The 20,005-nt window shown below is 41.2% G+C and overlaps 2 protein-coding genes across 2 annotated transcripts in view; both read right to left on the bottom strand.

The window, feature by feature from the left end:
- LOC125761125 (tRNA-dihydrouridine(16/17) synthase [NAD(P)(+)]-like) overlaps positions 1-20,005 on the bottom strand; it is an 81,967-nt gene that overhangs the window by 40,449 nt on the left and 21,513 nt on the right. The window lies entirely within an intron of this gene.
- LOC125761157 (uncharacterized) lies at positions 5,541-11,955 on the bottom strand. The gene is made up of 2 exons (XM_049422056.1): positions 6,149-11,955; positions 5,541-6,062 (listed from the first exon to the last, which is right to left on the bottom strand). The coding sequence occupies exons 1-2, from the start codon at positions 6,454-6,456 to the stop codon at positions 5,726-5,728; spliced, it is 645 nt and encodes a 214-aa protein (XP_049278013.1). The 5' UTR covers positions 6,457-11,955; the 3' UTR covers positions 5,541-5,725.

Raw genomic sequence — 20,005 nt, 5'->3', positions numbered from 1 at the left:
TTGTACAACAACCTATCTTTAATGTTTTTTTTCGTGGTTTCATGTTTATCCTTGAAATCTCATGCCTCATTTAATCCCGATGATAAAGAAGAAAAAGTTGGTGTGATGGTTTCATTTTCTAATAATGATACTTAAAAGGAGATGAATTTTCGCCTTCCAGCAAAAGCTTTTTTTTTTTGTAAAACAGAAACATCTCACTTTTTTATTCGATGCAATTTGAGTGAAAGAAAAACAATTTGTTTTTCTTTTCCCCTCTCCGTGTGCTCATAAATAAGAAAGAGCTTTTCTTCATGTTTTTATCTCGAACTTCGTACAGTGTTTTTTTTATTTGGCGCCTACCCTTTTTGGTTACTCCACCGAATGATAGGAAATCGAATCCTTCTCAATTCCAGTTTGGGAGAATTTGTATAGCTTCCTTCAACAGGAAGCACAAGAGGCTGTAGACAAGAAAAGAGGAACAAAAAATGCCCATTTAATTTTTATTGTAGCCCTTTTTTTCTCGTCTAACGGCAATCGCGAACGAAGGCTCATAAGCTGAAGGGTGCTTGAACGCTGTCACGCTCTTGTCACTTTGCTCGGGCGTAAACGGTTTGGGGTAGAAACGAACTCTGTCTATCTGTTGGTGTTGATAACGAGAGCAAACGGGGCCAGGAAAACGGGACCGGAAGCCTTCTAAGCGACGGTTCTTGTTGGCTCCGGTTGAAGGACCTACTTGATGCTGATGATTAAGAGGCCGCTCGAGATCTCCTCCCGAGTACAAGCATTATCGTGTCTGGGCTCTGGATAAGAATGGTGGAAATAGTGATAAAGGGTGCCTTTTTTTGGTGGGGAAAATTACAAGCTGTTGCAAAGTACCTTTTTTATGGGATTTTGATTTGGACAACTTTGAGATAGATTAGTGCGATTAGTACGAAGGTGGAGCAACTTTGGTATTCATTCTCTAAGGCGGTTCATTAAGTTGTATGCATCTAATGGTTCATACTAACAATTATCCAATGATCAAAGAAAGTAGATTTTTGAACACATTTTTCTATCGCACTCCCAAGCAAACTCATTTTCAACCAGCGGTTGGAGCAAAAGGATGAGTTTGATTTCAAGCAAACAGGAAGTATTTGCTAACACAGACCACTTGCTCGAGTTGCTTCCGTCAGACGAACGGATCTCATCTTCCAGGAAAATATTTTAGCTCCAAGCTTAACCGGACAAACAATCGGCGGAAAAGTTGGAACGTCCGTTTAACATTACCAAGAATCATCTCATTTACTGCCAAGCCACCACTGGTGGTGGGTGTGCACCGACGAATACATACATAAAAAAGTTCCGTTTTCCGTTTGCTTTCTTGTGGGTTTCTTCACTGTTTCTTGTTTGCACTACCGTTACCCGACACTATCATTTGCAATCAGAGCAAATCCTTCTTCAGTCCTGCTCGGAAGACTTCATTGATTCGGGCCAAACGCCAACATGGATTAGGGTCAAGGAAAATGGTGAAAAACGATAACTTCATCTCAAATTTGTTGTGGAAAACTTTCCGACACAACCACGCACACGGATAGTAAGACGTGGTCCCTTTCTATGGGGTACACACATCCACCACATGCAGACAAAAGACCAGAAAGCCATAAAATGAGCATAGAGTTCAACTTTTCCTACAGGGTTCAGGTTTGTTGCAGCAAAATGATGCGTTCGTGCAAGAAATGCAACTTCTCGACGCGTTCACTGCAGCACAGATCTTCCTACGGCACATTCTCTGTCAGATCATCAAGACGAGATGAGAAGAAAATCGAAAAAAAAATTTAATATGTACATGGTTGTATGTGTCTGCACAAGAGAGAAAAAAACCCGTTTTTTGTAGTGCCATCATGACCTGCTTATTTTCGCCAGCAGAAGAAGCGTCAACAACGCTTTACGTCTCATAATCGTCTATTTACTTTCTTAGATAGAGAATACTAAGTATGAAAAGTTTCGACTTATTTGCAAACTCTAATTAACTACTAACAAGTTGCGCTTACATATTCAGCTAATTTGTCTTATTGATTACATATTTTCTATGTTTAGTTAATTAAGAACGCCTTAATGCGAAATAAAAATTTAAATTATGTTGCCACTTTAAGGTTATCAAAACTAATTAAGCTCATTGCAGCTTTCATCGTACGTAGATGAAATGAAAAGCACTTCAGCGAGGATAGTGTTCATTAAACAAATTGCTTAATACAACTCCATCTTCCCACAGCAATCCTTCCGAACACACCGTAACAAGTGTCGTGTTCCGGCGCAGACACGGGAGAACTTTCGTAGGGTGCATTAAAATCAAAGTTCCAATTTGTTCTAAAACATCTCCCAGCAAAAGGGAGAAGATAAAAAATTAGATACCTCCGGTCAGACGGTATATACCACACGGTACCATAATCCTACCAAAAAACCCGAACAGAGCGAAAGACTCCGTTCGGAGTAAGTAATCACCATTAACATCATGACGATGGTGATGGTCGTCGACGTCATTAAAATCTCTATCTGCCCGAGAGAGGTGGGTGCGCACTCTCGAACTCCCGACGGGACCCGTCTTTTCGAGACGAGTAGAAACGAGTGCCACGATTCCTCCAGGAAGGGAACGGGGATATTTCGCGGATCATTTCCACTGACACTGGCCATAGTGGATGCTATTGGGCGAAAAAATAGAAAAAAAAATCTACCACTATAACCGAACGTGCAAAAGGAACTTCCCCAGGAGAGCACACATTTCCGTAGCCGTCGCCGTTCCGGATAGTTTAACACTGCAGTTTGCACGACATGTCAAAAGAGTGACCTGACGCTGGTCACCCTGGGGCAAACGAAACAAAAAAAAAAAACAAAACAGCAGTGCAGGAAGAAAATGCGAAAATCGCTCCAACACAAGCAACCAATCTATTCCGCTTGTCACTTTAAGGCAAACGGTCCAAACGCCCCTCACGGGACACGGGATCAGTCTTTATTTCTTGTCATCTACCCCCTTTGGGGGATGGTTGAACACGCTCGGTTCGTCCATCTATACACAGCACCGGAAGTTTGCTACGGTTTCGTTTCTAGTGGTGTGTTTGCAAATGAATTCAGTGTATCGCTTACATCCGGTTCTAGAACGTTTCTAACACTCTCACGGGAACAAGTACCGGCGACACCTCTTGGGAGCTACGTAGGTCATTCGTAGCCATGCATGTGTCTCTACTGAGCATGTGTGTTTAAGCGTTTAAAGACGAACATAGGCGTGATTGGGACTGACCAAGCGTAAACATAGCCAGCTGAAAGAAGCGTCCGTTTCGCTAACGTTCGGAGCATAGTGTCCCTCGAGTTTAACGATGAAATGCTCGAACCAAGGGACAAGCATTGCCTTAAACCTGTCATGTAGAACCGACACATTCTTCCATCAGAAACGCGTTGGATAGGCTTTCGAAACAGGCTTGTCACGTTGAATCAGTATCGAGGCTGCGCGGTAAAATTGAACACCAAATCAACACATGCTGCTGGATACGAAATGTCAAGCCGGAAACTTTTTGGGGGCGATTTCGATGACCCTTGTTGGTGGAAATGCGAACATTAGGAAACTAAGAACCAGAAGCAAAAAAGCGACCAGACCGTTAGCTAATTTATACCACATGATAAGTTTAGCAGCAGGATTACTTCCCTTCCTGATAGTATCTTTGGATAACACGATGTGTCCATCTTGGGCGGTAGAACCTAAAATACACCCAAGATCCGATAATGTGGCCCAAAAATATTAGCCCATCAGTTAGCTACGTCTTAATAGGGATAAACGAATCTGTTGCACAGAATGGCGGCAAATTAGCACATACGAATTCTTCCACTTTTGCCACGTATGGTTGGTGCTATATCTTCAATATCTTTGCTGGTGTCATTCGAACTGTTAACCAAATGACAAAGCTATTTTTATTTTATTCATAAAGAACGGCCTGGCCGTATTGCTATATTTCTTTTCTTTATTATGGCTGAAATTATTTCCCTTTTATAACTTAGAAAGATATAGACTTTTCGTCCTTTTATGTTATATAAATATAGTAACAGAAAAATGATTGTTCATATAATGTTCAATTCCGAGCACACATTCCATAGCATATGTTGAAACCCATTTGTGTTCAACAAACATCATTACTCAGTGGTTAAATGTGAGGTTACAATTTTCACTTTTCCCATCGAACAGAGAGCAAACGCTGGCCACAACAAATTAGCGGTCACATGGCCCATTTTTTCCCTCAGCCGTGATTGAAAAGTAGTATCACCAATCAAGCATTCTCTGTGTGTGGGAGTGTAATTGCTGCTTTTCTACTTATTTGCCCATGTTTGTTCATGTACGTCGTTGCGCACTTGCATGTACCGGGAAAGCAAAATAACAAACAAACACAAAAAAAACATTACCAAGTCCATTAAAACTTGGTCAACCGGTGCTGCCCAGTGAAAAGCACAAAGTAAATCCAGTGGTTGAAGTAGAAAATCAAACTGCTGCCCCAATTTTATAGCGAGCGCCTTTGGTAGGTTCTTGTGCTCCGACACAGAGGGCAGAATGTGTGATATCGATCAGTGGATAGTAGCGTTGGTTCCCGATGCACCTCGAACGGTTTGACAACCGTGAAAGGGTGGCAACGAGATGGACAGGCGAAAGTGGAAACAAAGCCGTCGGCAGGGAACACACACCGAGAGCGTCGTAAAGAATCGGACCAACGAAAAAGCGTAAATGTCGGTGGCCCAGAACTAATCTAGCTCGTTCCAGGGCAGTAGGATTCTTTTTTCCTTCTGCCGCTGTTCGGTGTTTTTTGCAACTCTCTCTCTTTCTCTCTCGTTCTATCTGCTATATACGTTTGCGTCTGTTAGGTTTCATATTCCTTTCCGTTGGATGTGCATCGACCGCTTCGTCCGGCAAAGGCCAACAGTCATTGGGTACACTTTGCCAGCTGGTACAAGTGTTACACGCGATGGTAACAGTTATAAGCTCTTAAAAACAAAAAAATAATAAACGGAAAATCCTTACCCGTTGCAATGTTGCACTTTGACCTCATTTTCAAAGCGGTCGTTTTTGTTATTTTTTTACAGGGTTGAAAGTGGCACGCGTTGTTTTGAAAAGTACCTAACTTCAAGCGACTGAATATGTGGGAAGTGCATAAATCATCTTCCTATTCTACGATATGATTTTTCTTATTCCGGAAAATGATTTATATGACAACATTTTGTCTGTTACTGTCACAAACTTGGCTTTTTTCGGGGAAAACAAAAGTTAGCAAAAACAATCAGGTTCACCATATCAAAAGTATAAGCATAATAAATGAGAAAAGCTATACCTGAACATAGACAGTATTGAAATTCATTCAAGCATGTTCATTCAAGCTGGATTGAAAAACAAGCTGGTCCCTAAAAAGATTATAATAAACCTCTTTAGAAAATTTACACATTAGATGTAAAAACACCGTAAGCAACGTGTATGAATGAAAGGATTACGGTTTAATCCCAAAAACAATCTAACCTTTTCCGCAGGACCTTTTTGGAAGAGTAATAACATTCTTAAGTACGCAGAAAGAGCTTTCAATTACAAGTTTTTAAAATGTATTAATGATCATAAATGATAAATTTAAAACCTATCATGGTCTAATTAAATCTCTATCTTATGTCTAGGGCCGTATGTACAAATGGAACGGTAAACTTAAGGAACTATCACGATAAATGCCGAGTCCGTAACAGTATCACGTTAATCAATCCATGAATCACCGAAGAAACTGTCCCCGATCGCTGTCTGATATGTGGCCATTTGCAGATGATCGTTCAAATCATCGTCGATGTAGTAATCGTTTAACAGAAGCGAAATTTCCTCCTCCAAAGGTTGGGTTTTTGGTTTGATCTCCGGCACTGGCATATCCCAAGCGATATCTTCCGCCAGTAAGCACTCGTCATAGTCGTCCAGAAAGGTGCTCTGATAAACATGGCTTATGTCGCTGCAGTTGAAGTTAAAGTTATCCTCCTCATCGTCCTGTTCGAACGGCGCTCCGATCGCTTCGTAGACTGGTGATTCCGTCGGGATGTGTTTACTACAAGAAAAGGCGATAAAGAAACAGATAAGCAATTAAAGCATGGTTCCGGCAATTATACAGCATCATGGAGAAAAGAAACTTACCAGAACCCGGCCGTCGGGAAGGGTTGCTGAAGGTTGCTCTTATACAGGTGACTCTGTGTCTCTTGCAAGGTGCGTGAGAAATAGGACGCCTTCCAATACTCGTCCGCTAGCTGACCACAGGGAAGACTACGCCGTGGTGAACATTCGTGACAGTTGGGCAACACACTCAATCGCGGAAACATCTTCAGCAGCAACCGATACCAGAGATACATCAGGATGCGTTGTACCAGCAACATGAGGCTTATTTCTTCGAAGCACCAGCACATGTTATCACGTTGGTTTGCACTTTGCTCGGCGAAGCTGCACATCCTGGTTGATTTGATTGAAGTTCGTGCACTTGAAATTGAAATACACTGAGTGCGCTGAAGAACTGCACACGATAGCACTTTGCGATAGGATAAACGGAGATGAAGATCACGTGAAGTTTTTGCGACTTCTAAGCGGTGACTGTTCTCTGTTGAACTTTCCGATAGCGAATGATGCTAGACACACCGGTGAGCGTAAGTTAAATACTCGAAAAAGACTGCAAAACTTACCTATACCAGGACCACCCATCAAAGCCTGTCCAATCCGTTCGTTTCGAACCTACACAGCTGGTCTACCTACAGCTGTATAGCACGAGAACAGCATCCCTGCGAGAGGTAATTTTGGAATGCTGGACAGAAAAAAAACAGAGGGCGTTACCGTACCAATACGATCGCAAACATTGCAAAGGTACAATCCGAAGTGAAACGTGTTCGATCGAGCAATCGGTAAGGATCTTCACGTTTGCATTTCAGGTAGCTAACCTCTGTACAGGCACGAGGGGTACACATTCGCACCCGCTTGTAAGGTCAACGTGTTATGCTAATGTTGTTTTACACTACCATCTACCTGCCGCGTGTGAAATAGAACATAAAGTGGAAACCTCCTCCGTTGGCACCTCGATCGGTAGCAAACAACGGTTATGTTGTTCGCACCGTACAGCCATCGAAGAAAGTGTGTAGTGTGTTGTGTACCCTCTGCTGATGATCTTTCGAACGATCGAGTATTTTTAACCGAACGTTCAGGGTGGATGAAGTACACTAAGGATCAGGTGTGTTTAAATGCTTTTACCCGTAACCAAAAATAAATTTTCTATTTCACTGTGCCGATCGTAGGACCGCTTGTGTTGCTCTCGCATGTCGTAACACGTCCTGTTCTGCTTCTGGTGGACAATTTTATGGTGGGCACTGCATGTGCTTCACAAAACAAAAGGAGTTCCTTCACATAAAGGCTAGGTCGTAGGGCAGCAACGACCACAAAATTGTTTCATAAATAAAATTTGCACCCCTATCAACGGTAGAACGGATTCCGGATGATCTTGTTGGACTTTTTGGGTCAGGGGAAGAGCCATAAAAAAAGTTGAATGAAGCACACAGTGCGTTAATTGAAAGGTATATCTTTGTGCTCCGATCATCAATAAAACATTACGAAAGACTAAAAAGAATGTTTTCTTTTAATAAAATCAGGCAAAATGGAAATAGTGTTGGAAGCATCAATATTTGTTTTTTTTTTTCGACAGATTCACCTATTAACAATAGATCCTTAAGTTATAGCGTGATCATAACCGTTCGTGCGTCCTCTTCGGTATTATGCAAAACAGAAAACTTTATGTCTGTTTGAACGTTTGTTGAGAATTAAACAAAAAAAAACACGCCCAGAAAAAAGACCGATTCACTTCACTCAAGATCGACATTCTCAATCCCTCGTTGCCTATACTACCCTGAAAACCGAAACACCCTGTATGCTAGTGCCAGCTCGTAGCGAAAGCTAACAAATTTAACATTATTCATATTCACACCCGAACCTTTTTCCGCTATGTTCTAGCGCATATTGAAAACTTTTCCACAAGTTTTTCTCCACATCCACCTCCTCTTCATCTTTCCTTCCCTCATCATTCGGTACGCAGCACAACGGTAGGGAGATCTAGTTGCGGCAAAAACCCGCAACCCAGCGGGAGAGGTCACCGGATAAGCAGGATGGCAAAAACCTGACAGGATTAATCTTCTGAGACGGTGGTGGTAGCTAACACAACAGAACCTGCTTCTCCCGTCTCTTCCAATGGTGGCGCCGGTGGTAATCAGACACGATTGCGTGTGCTTGCGGCTTAGGCTCCTGTGTCCGTTAGGCTCGTGGAACACATTTCGGGTTCCGTCCTTGGGGTTAGCGGTTAGGGTTTAAGCAATTGACGAAAGCGACATACGTGTATCATCTCATTAGAGACAAAACGGTTATTACCGTTCGAGTGAGAGAGGTGTGAGGCAAAAACCGAGCAAGCTGATTAGTAATTGCAGCGGAAAGCAGAACGGATATGGCAGTATGAGATCCGGCATAAAAGTGCCTTATTATCACGTGCTTTTGTGTGGCTCCGGGTCTAAGAACAGAGCTCTAGACGCGTGCAAAAGTGGTGGTGAAGTGTAAGTAAAAAACTTCCCTCTACTAGGGAAAGTGTAATCAAGAACATTTTCGCTTAACAGGTGCTGTCGACACCTTTGCGGACACCCCCGGATGGTGGAACACCGGCGAATAAATGGTGGGCAATTTATTTGCGGAAGCAGTGGGATGCGTCAAGTCAAGGCTTCTGCTTAAAATTCTAATTTCGACATACAGCCGGAAAGGAAAATAGATATGAGGATGTGAGTTTGTGTGTCAGAGCGTACAATTTTTTTAATTTTAAATAATTTATTCCACCAACTGCTTATTCTTTTAGTTTACTATATAAGTCTGGGAAGTAATTTTTAGCACATGTTTACATAAAAACTAATCCATAATACCACTCCACAAATACGGTTGAGCAGCTATCTTGCAGTCAAGGTTCGAATCCAGACTCGACGTTTAAAACGCTTTGGATTGAAACGATTGCTGTAAAATAATGTTCATCCATCCATATGCAAAAACAGGTACTTAAAAGAAGTTATAAAAGTTATAAGAAGTTAAAAAAGAAGAAACAAGTTATTATACTTTTAATAAAAATATATTACCGTTTGACAATGTTGCCATCCTACAGTCTTAAATTGGTGCTACTAAGAAAATTACCAACTTCATTGTGCTCTAACACATCATAGTTCGAGCATCACCTCTCATCTAGACTGAGCTCAAGCCTGTTCTGTTACGGGGAAAACATAAGTCTATGATAAGTGATGTAACACTTATTTAAGAATTAAGAATAACTTCCAAAAATGGTTAATCTCGGTAAGTAAACTCCTAGTATCAGGTTAAATCATTTTGAATAATCCTACAATTTGCATTTATTATAGCGGGGAAAAAAAAACATTATCATACCATTCCGCCAACAATCCAAACCGATGTGAAAGCATTGATAACACACAAAAAAGCGATTATATTTATCAAAAAGGTGGCTGACCTTTCACCATTGTCAAATCGGCCTCCGGTTTCGAAAGGATCATTAATCTCAACCGATTACGATTATGATGTTTCGCTGCTGCCACGTTCCGTTTTCGGCAAGGTTGATACAACCGAGCTTCGTTCTTTTCAACCCCACACATTCACCCGACCACCCCCCTCTTTATTGTTTGGGGGGGAGGGAGGACGATTTGAAGATTATCCGTTTGCGATAGGAACCATTGAGTACCATCGAAATTCTCTTCCTTTTTTTTATAAGGTTCGTCCGATTTGGCTTTTCTTTTATACCGTAAATAAAGGGCCATTTTCTTTTCTTCTTACTTTTGAATTCACTCAACGCAGCCGACGATACGGGAGAGTCCGCAACTCAGCGAGCACGATTAAACGAGATTAGGAAAACGTGATTTTTCATATGAATTTTTAGGGTGGCAAATAACATGGTAAAGTTTTGCCGAGTGTTGCGAATTTCGGTCGGTCGCGTTAGGCCCTCCGGAGAAGGAGGGCCTGCGGGTGCGTGTAGGAGGAATACCAAGGTACACTACCTTACCTGGCCATCGAGACATTTTTAGGACCATGGTAACTGTGCGGTAACGGTCTGCCCTCAACCGTTTTGCGAGTCGAAACGAGTCGAAGCAATTTGGGATTTTCCCAGGGGTGATCTCTTTCTTATCTACTTTATTACATTAGCGCACGATGCTGTAGAATGTGCGGCATGTTATTAACCGATGGGTAGGTGAACACAACAGAAGAGATGGAGAGAGAAGGAGGGAATGGCTAAGAAAAAAAAAATGCTTAAGAAGAATATCGTTATGAAAAGACATTCCCATTGCTGCGGTTCGAAAATGGCATCCATAAAGCGGCTGTACCCTGCTGTTAAGTGGTTTGGAAAATTGAACATTTCAAACTTCTACTCAAAACGATCATATGCAAGCTTTCAAATTAAACTGTAATAAAATATTAACTTATTTTAAGCCAAAAACTCACGTACATACAAGCTGGCCTCTTTCGGTCTGGATTTTAAACCCTGTTTTTACATACTTTGCCCATACGCACCGCACGCCGTTAGGGACCTACAGAAAGGGAACAAAACTAAAAGCTACAATCCATTACTGAATGGGGCAACCCATTTGACCGTCGGCGTAAAACAGTGCCTTCGTTTTCCATTTTTTTTGTTTCGTTGTTGTAGCAATCCAAGAGGAACCTTCCTTCTCTCTCGGGATGTAAACTTTCATCGGGTTTTGCTTTATTTTTCAAATGTCGTTATGCATAAAAACGAGTAACGTAATTTACCAGCGTGACACAGGGCACACTTACCGGAACAAAGAGTAGTACACCAACCAAAAAAAAGGGACAGAGGCCCGACGGTCTATTATTTTTGGCAATCGTTGCCATTATAGAACCGACTTTTTCACACCACCAAAGTGTGGGGCACAATTTTCCGGAGGTATCAAATTTTCGTACCATTAACTTGCTTGTAAAAGGGAGTTGGTTTTGTATTAGTATTCATATTTTTTCTTCCTCTGCACAGTAACGAAAATAAACAGTGTAAAAATAAAAACAAGAACCTTGCAACAATCCCTTTTCCGTGTACTTTACGATCAATACAGCGAACGTGTTATGGAGAGCAACTTACTTCAATTTACTTTTCTTTTGCTAAAGAAACGATAGGACAAAAAAAGTCTACCGAGACGTACGATACTATCACACGAGGAATGTTGCTGCAATCTTCCATTTTGGGCATAATTTGGCTACATTCTTCTGCAAGTGTGTCGACCCAAAGGGATGCGACAGTTGCCTTCGATCCATACAAGCAAATAAGGATAAAAGAGAAAACAAATTATCACTCTCAGTTTTCAACGGTTCAAATAATATGGATGGGCGAAAAACTCTATGAATAACCCACGAAAATTGAGCACGACTCTGTTCGTTAGTGGTTTTTTTGAAGGACGAAGAAATTTAATTTTCCCCCCAAACACATTCCTTTTGCTAACGTTAAGCATGAACAAGACGTTACACATATTAGGGAATAGCGGAGCAAGAAGCCACACTGGAACAAAATGATCTCTCCTTCGAAAAATATTATTTCAATTTTAAACAAATATGGTTTTAATAAAACTTTCACCCTGATAGAAAAACTTTCATAAAACAATCATGTAAATCAGGCATGAGCAACCTGCGGCAAGCGGCCCGCATGCGGCCCTCGAAGTGGTTTTATGCGGCCCGCGAATAGCCAATATCAAATTTTATATTAAATGTTATTAAGAATTAATAGTGCAAATTACCCGCTTAATACAACGCTCAAAACTAAAAAAAAAAAGATTTTTAATCCTAATTCACTTTTCAAAAATACAGCAATGCGTCTAGTCCAAAACAGACCGGATAAAAGGAGCTTTACTACATTCATTATTACATCAACGTTGCCCGCCAACCAGTTTTTGATTTTAAATGTGGCCCGAAGCTCTAAAAGGTTGCTCATCTCTTATGTAAATCATTTAATTTGTGTTTGTAGTTTAATTTACTTGAATAAACAAGAGATATCAAACCATTTTCAACAATTCATTCAGTACGTTTTTGTATCGGAACAAAATGATCTGTAGCATGTAATGACTAGGAATAAATCGATATAAAAAATTGAATTCAAAAGAAAACTACAACCTGTACTCCAGTAGACGATAAAAATATGCAAAATTCTATTCTATTTTTTTTTTCAATTATCTTAAAGATTGCATACCTTTAGGAGTTAAGAATACAATACCTAATCAAGATATTAGTTCTACATATTTCAATTGTCGTAGCAACTAAGCTTAGTAATTGAGGATTTAAACAAATTTAAATCTTTAAATGCTTGTTTACAACAAGTATTCCCTTCCAAGGTGTCGTTTTGTGGCCCCATTTTCCCATACATTCGTTTCGTAAAACTTAAATCGCAAAACGTACGTTTCGTGGTACAGAGCGTTCCACGCCAGATCGAAGTCGTACATCCGACCGACTAAATTCCCATTCCAACGCCAGACAGAGACCAGAGAAAAGTCCGAGACACACTCGGTCACGACCGGATTTCTGGCCGCCGGTCGCATCCGGTAGAGAATTTATTTCCCGAGTGAGGCAAATTCCGGGACACTTCGGACAAATCCACCGGGCGAAAAGGAAGCACACGAGTTTGATTGCTTCTCGATGGCCAAAGGGGTACTGTGTAAGGTGGTTTGCCTATTTTCGAACTGCTTTTTACACACATCGCCCATCGCTTCCTCCCCCACCCCCACCACCTTCCCGGCTTACGAACGTAAAATACCGGCTGCTGGTGACTAGTGCAACAAGAGAAGAAAAACAGGAAAACTGCCCGCAAGAAAAGCAAATCCGGTTCCCGTTTTGTGGAGAAAGCTTCGGGAAAGACCCACCCGATCCGCGTGGAAAAGCAAATATGTACACACAGAGACACACATATGCGAATGACAAGGCCACAGAGCGGTAAAAGATAAAAAAGCGAGAAAAAAGCGGAAACTAGGACAGCTAAATTGTCCTCCGCGCGACTGAACACAAACTGTATGCATTCATTTGCATCTGATTCGTTCTGGGATTCTTTGGCGTTGGTTTTTTTTACTTTCTTTCTCTCCCTCTCTCCCTCTCTCTGTCTCTCTATCTCTTCCTCGCGGCTCTAGACGAATAAGCGTACAAATCGCGCCAGGAAATGGATTTTGGGTAAAGCACACAGCATACAGCGAGAAACAAGACCACCCATCCGCCCGAGGGGTGGTGGATTCACCATGGCGACAGGAAGTCAGCATCATGAAAGTGGCGCTCGAAACAACCGGTGCTCGAATGGCCTTCGCGCGCGCTCCTAGTTCGGTGCTTCCGGGAATACAAATAGAGGAAGGTGCGGTTAAGAAATGGTGAAAATTTGCACTCAAAAACTGCCATACCTTGGGTGAGATTAAGCTTTTTTTTTCGTTCTTTACTTCTAGCAGGTATTTAGCAAGAATTGCTCTTTAAAAGTTTTTCCCACTGTAGTTGTTCGATGGAACCGCAATCGATTTTAATTCCGTGAAATGGATATCATGTAGCCAGTCAGGGAAGTTTTATCATTCCAGATAGGATGGATTACATGAAATCGGTTGCTGAGCAAAGTGAATTAAAGTCACATTTTAGTGCTACAGACATTGGGAATACTTTCTTTCGCTTGAAGCAAATTTTGAAGAAAAACATTAAATTATTCTGTTTACTTTCACTCAAACAACAGTTTTATCTCACACAACCACATCAACGCCATTGTTCTGGTGGGGTAAGGTGAAAAAACTGTCGAAAAGATCTTATCTCCCTAGTAGCTTCTCATGCCTTTTGTCTGCTAGCACCATGAAGGGCACAAATTTTCACTTCAATATCTGCCATACGTATGTCATCCATCCACTTACTGTCGTGTTTAGCCATTTTATATTTTTTGCCTCCTGTTAGTGGGTGCGTGCCCGATATTTCCCTTTGCGAAAAAGTTACGCTCGAAACATCATGCGACAGTATAACAACGGCAGGTTAACCAACCGACAACAAAACACCAGTGTGATGCTTTGTGTGTTTGCTTATGGCACGCTTTCCACCACCAGCATACTGAGAGCGGGGTCTGTGCCATAAAGCAACATTTTCTCTGACGGATGGTATGGAGTACGCTAGAGGCGGTGAACGGAAATGTGAGCGGCAACTCAAGTGTTTGAGCTGTGAAATACCGTAAGAAACCGTAAGCAGACTGGGTGGGTAGGTAAATTCGATTTCACTCGAAAAACTTTTCCCTTCTACACACAACAAGAGAACACAAAAAAAACCCCGGCCAGTAAGTGTGAAGAAGGGAAAAAGTTAAAGCGCGCGGCATGTGGGATGAAAAGTTAGCACCATTTTCGGCATCCTTTTCACGCAGGAATATTAGTTTAAATCGTGGTTTCTCTAGCTACTTTAGGCTGGAAATAATTCTTCGTTAATGTTTCCCTTTTCGTTGTTGCATGTGTGCGATGATGATCATATTCGTTGCAATTGATGTGTAGTTGTGTTGAAAATGAATGAAAATGAATAGAACAAGCAGTTGTGTCTTCTAATTTTTACTCTTGATTTATATTACTACGTATTAGTGAGAGTTAGAACCGCGCATACATGGATGTGATGCTCTTCTTCTGATTATTTTTGGTTAATTAATTTAAAATTTTCAAAAATTTAAGAAAAAGTTGTCGTTCCAATAAATTTGAAGAAAAATAAAAAATTAATAAATAAAACCATAGTATAATAAATAAATAAACCAAAACCATATTCCTAATTAAAAACATAAAAACAATCATTTTGTGAGTAAAACATTACCAAAATGATGTTTATGAAAGAATAGGTATAAAAAAATACAAAAATTAATCTATTAAAATCTGTCTATTTAATAGACAAAAAAAATATTAAAAGCATCATTTCTATGAGAAAGTTAATAAGCTATAAAATGGCGTACAATAGAACATCTTTACGTGGTTAATTTTGCAAAATAAGGCGTAACATAAAGCACACAATAACGTATATACCATGAGCTGCAAAAGCACCAGAGCAATACAAAAAGAAACTTTCGCAGAAATGCGAGCACAAATGGACCAGCAAAAGGTTAGTTGATTCTTAATTCAATAAAAAAAAAAAAGTTAACAGAAAGCACCCATTAAGCATAAAATCAACTTTCACTTGTCACCGTAAGCGGATTAAAACACAACACACCATCGTTTATGTAAAGAGAGCATTACCTGAAGCGGCACAAACACAGTCATCAGGGCATTCGTTACACATTTTCCACAGTTTTTACTTCATTTTAAACTGTTCCGCCAAGTTCTGCACACGGAGGTCGTACATATGTATACCGTCCGATAAAAGGCTTGAAAATATACGCCAGTCCCTGCAGGCTGTTGAGCTTGTTGAAAAGGATTGCTAACTTGCAACAATAAATATCAACCTACCTACAACATGGCACGAGAAAAGCTCCACCTTTATCATCAACATGATTACTGGTGAAGTGTATCATTTGCTTCATTAAAATCGTACACCGTTCCGCGCATTGATGATCGCAGCACAAAACGGGGCGTGGGGGGTTTTAAAATAACTTTCCCACCAAACAGTGAATCATCAGTTAGTTGCATTTTGGTACCAGGGGGGGGGGGGGGGTCATCGGTGATGGGAATGAAGAAGCAAGCGACGAACGTGTGAGTGAGTTGCGGTTTGACATTTAAGTCGATAAACAATGGGGAGTGCTCGGTGCGGTATCGACCGCATCAAATGACAACGGCACGGATGTACGACGGCGGAGGGAGGGGAAACAATACAAGGACGTACAGCAAAATGGGAAAGGATCCGGAAAAGTCATTCGACGTTATGGTATCGCGTTTGCGTTTCAATTGTGTCACCCTGTTCCGCATCACCAGCTCATTTTCATGTCGTCGTGCCGTTGGATGATGGGCCCATATCATCGATGCCACGCACGTACAACGCGGGTGGCCCATGACTTTTCCGACAAAACCCCTCCCTCCTCGGGACCCGATATTCCATCCATTTTATGTGTCAGTGTTTCGTAAATCGATCGGGAAGCAATACGGCAAGAAAGGAACACACCTTCTACCGTTCATCGTGGACATGCGTGGAGGATTACTCCCTTGTCGGTCGCTAGTAGTTTTGCTGCTGATCTTGAAGAGGCCGTCGGTGTGGTCTTGCCCCGGGTTGAGGTAATAGGTGTCCCGGTACCATATTTATGTTCATTAGCCTAATGAACGGTGAACCGTGAATGCTTAATGTACCCACGACGTATCTTCACGACGAATGAGCCCCGTGATTCGTCCGGTGAAGCATGTTCGAACACGCGCATAAGGAGTTGATTTAGATTTACACCTTTGCCGGGGGTTTGCCCGGAAAGGAATCACCATCTGGTTCCGTTTACAACATAAACCGGAATATCTATTCGCCGACGGGAAAAGCCGATAGATGGTTGGAACGTTTTTGCTTCAAGCCCCACTGGAAAGGGTAATGAAAACTAATTATCTAGCACGAACTCCCAAACACCTGGTTCCGACCAAACGACACAACACATATATCGAAAATGGACCATCACCGAGGAATCGTGAGGATTTCACATTCTGTTATCTATTTTCTACCGAATCGAATGAGGACAAGCCTCCCTAAGTGACAAGATCTTTCACTGCAGATACCGAACAGCAGTGTCATTTGTAACGGTCTATTGGTCCAGTCAGTATCGTAAAATTACAGCACTTTACTCTACTCGATTTGTCTGTTTTCTTCACGGATGGACATACATATATGGAAGACGTTTTCTGTGCACCAACTGATGTCTATATAAGTTCATCTTCGCTTCATGTAATTATCAAATGCAATTTGGATGCATCATTTACATTCGAATGGAGTATATGGCTTAACACACAAACGCCTCGATGATATAATTTTAATACCGAGACTCATCCAACGCGCTCACGTCATGCGAATGACACCAACTATTCGAGTAATGATTTTGTACTACAGAAATTCTTTACTAACAAAAGAAATTCTCCTAATTTAAAGAATATATAATTTGCACAGTTTTTCTGACATTTTCAAGGCTAAAAGCGATTGACAGTCGTTAGCATCTTGTCCCGCTGAAAATGACACTAATAACTAGTAAGCGAGCGATGATATTGAACCTAATGAAAATGTCCCTGCGGCGAGAGTTCAGCAGACTGGCTTCGGTAATTTCATTAGCCCTCTCTGTAAGACCTTGAAAATTGCCTGGACTACGTAAATCCGACATCATAACCAACACTAACGTGCACGTGGAGAAGTCTTTAGACGTCCGAGACTAAAATGAATTAGAGAAAAACATAAACCAATACTTTGGGGAGACTGAGCAGCATCTAGCTGATTCCTGATTCCAACTAAGCGCACGTTGAGGAATATCTATAAGAGAAGACCATGAAAAATTGATTGAAAACAGGATCGGAATAAACTTTTGGCAGACGACAACGTTCAAACTTGACCAGAACTTACGGACAGGCGGTCTTCGACCGCAAAGCGATTATAACTCGGATCGGATGGACAAGTAATTAAAATGTCAAGGTACTGCTGTATTAATCGTCCAAGGGAAAAATAATCAAGCAAGATTTCAGAAAATAACAAAGAAAAAACATCTACCTTATGAAAACGTAGATTGCATAGCTTTAGGCAATTTTCGCTCTGCCTGGTTTCTATCAAAATTCTCCTAAATGTATGCAAACCTGCAATGATTTACCTTGTTATAGCGTTAGTAACACCTATTTGGTGGTGTTCATTATGAACATCACAAGCGAACAGCGTCACATTTGGTTCAACAAGCCAAAAAATTCTCCAAACTATTGGCCACAACTCCTTACTCTCACACCACGCACCCACTCTTCTAATGAAGAACCGAAAATGAATTAATGCATAGTTTTGCATTTTTCCGAACATCACCAAAAATGGTGCGCATAAGGATATGCCAATCTAGCGAAGAGTGTACCGAGTTCCGAACTCAAAACGTTACTCCACCAAAAAGGTTCAAAATCAGCGGTCCAGATTGAACACATGTGCCAAACATCGGATGTACCTACACACACACACGTCGTATGTACGCAGAAGAAACACCATCACAAACAGGACTTTATTCAATTTCTCAACCGACCGCTGCTGTCGAACCGGTGAAGATGACACATCCAATCCAAAGCGACACGATGCGCCTCATACTGAAGGTGATATGTTCTACCCATTGGTGGATGCCGTTGACGCTGAGAGCCATGGTTGGTCGCACCGGGCCCTTTTCCATCGTACGTTGTTGTCGTTGGCCATGAATTATTTAACAGCTTTTTCACCAGCAAACCAGAGGAAACTTTATGCAAAAAAAAAATATAAAGAACAGACAGAACAAAAACTCTCATCCTTCTGACAATATAAGAGTTTGGGTGATGTTGCCGTGGTTAGTGCAGTGCGTGAATTCATTTTTCCATACCTATTTATCAAGTGAACACACTCAGCAGCAACACGAGAAAAAAAAATCCCGATCGAAAAGAATATGATGCGAATAAATTTTGTTCACATCGGTACATCAACCATGATTGTCGTGCCACAAGGACGTTATGCTAACACGGTGTGCGTTTGAGCTTTCCGCCGAAAAGATGATAATAGGAAAGGGGAAAAATGTATTCTGGCAAAAATATGCTTTCAACCAAATGATGAACATTAACACACGACTTACATATTCCCTTTGAAAAAGGCATTGTCTGCCCCGAAAGAATGGAGAATAAGCGAAAGTTTGAACAAAATGTACGAAAATAATTTCTTCAAAAAGCGGAACCTTTAAATTGTCACTTATTTTCAATCATGTAAAAACAGAAGTAATCCTCCATTCTGCGGAAACATGCTATTACAAGCAATCGCACACAATTATTCTAAAGCCGAATGCAATCAAAAGATAACTTACCGCCGTAAGCCCCGGGACACTAACAAACCCAAAGCCGCTTCGATTCGCTTGGAAGTAAATATAACCGCAACATTAAAGCAACATCCCATACCTTCCCTTGGGCGTCATCTGAATGGTGTTGTCTTCTTTAAAAAACATCCGCCTTCCCCCCGGAACGTAGGACCATAAATCGGATAACGAACGAAATTACGCGAAAACCTTATGCTCTGTGTGTGAAATCCAAGGAAGTCGTAAGCGTAAAAGGTAAAGCGAATGCCGGGGTCACGAACGAACGCACACGGCTACTTTCGAAAGATATGCGGACACGATCGGGAAATTCCTTTCCGAAAACTCAATCCATTCCAGAAGAAAAGGGAACCAGCCCGAGTGGCATTTGCTTTCGAAACGATGGAAAAATATCTCGTCGATGGTGCGTGGAAAATGTACGATCCTTAAGTATGGATTTACGTGTACGGAAGGAAGGAATGAAGCGGCCGAAAAGGATAGAACACACGAACGGAATGTTTGCAGCAGCTGCTTGGCTAGTGGCCGGTGTGGATTGTGAATCAATAAAATCCAAATTTCTCCATCATTGGCATGGGCCAGAAACGTTCGACTTTTGACATTTGCCTGTTTGGTCAGGTTTTAAAGGATTGGTAAAGGTTCGAGAAAAGAAAACGCCGGCCGGCTAAGAAACGATCCACCATAGTACATTATGGTTCGTGCTCAACCCAGACGCCGGCCATCTTTAAAGGTCTTTAAAAATATGTTTAGGTATAATCCGCTTTTCATATTTATAAACATTAAATAAAAAAGCTTATATCCGTGATAGAAAAAAACGTAAAATGAATAAAGAATAAGGATAGACATTGTGAAGAAAACCAGAAATATTTGAATTTATCCTACAATGAAATTGTTTTCCTTAGCAGGGTTGCAGTACAGTAGTGTTAGAACTACAATCTTAGGAGAAATATGCCTAATATAAATTTGATTGGATCATTGTGTGAAAGATTCGGTGAATG

Source organism: Anopheles funestus, chromosome 2RL (genome assembly GCF_943734845.2).
Source record: "Anopheles funestus chromosome 2RL, idAnoFuneDA-416_04, whole genome shotgun sequence".
Lineage (NCBI taxonomy): Eukaryota > Metazoa > Arthropoda > Insecta > Diptera > Culicidae > Anopheles > Anopheles funestus.
This window is presented reverse-complemented; position numbering and strand designations above follow the sequence as displayed.

What these genes read in the sequence shown, in the direction of transcription:
- LOC125761157 (XM_049422056.1), bottom strand. Translation starts at nt 6,456, where the DNA reads ATGTGCAGCTTCGCCGAGCAAAGTGCAAACCAACGTGATAACATGTGC. An exon ending in TTCCCGACGGCCGGGTTCTG is followed by an intron (nt 6,063 to 6,148) that starts GTAAGTTTCTTT and finishes CTTTTCTTGTAG; the next exon opens with TAAACACATCCCGACGGAAT.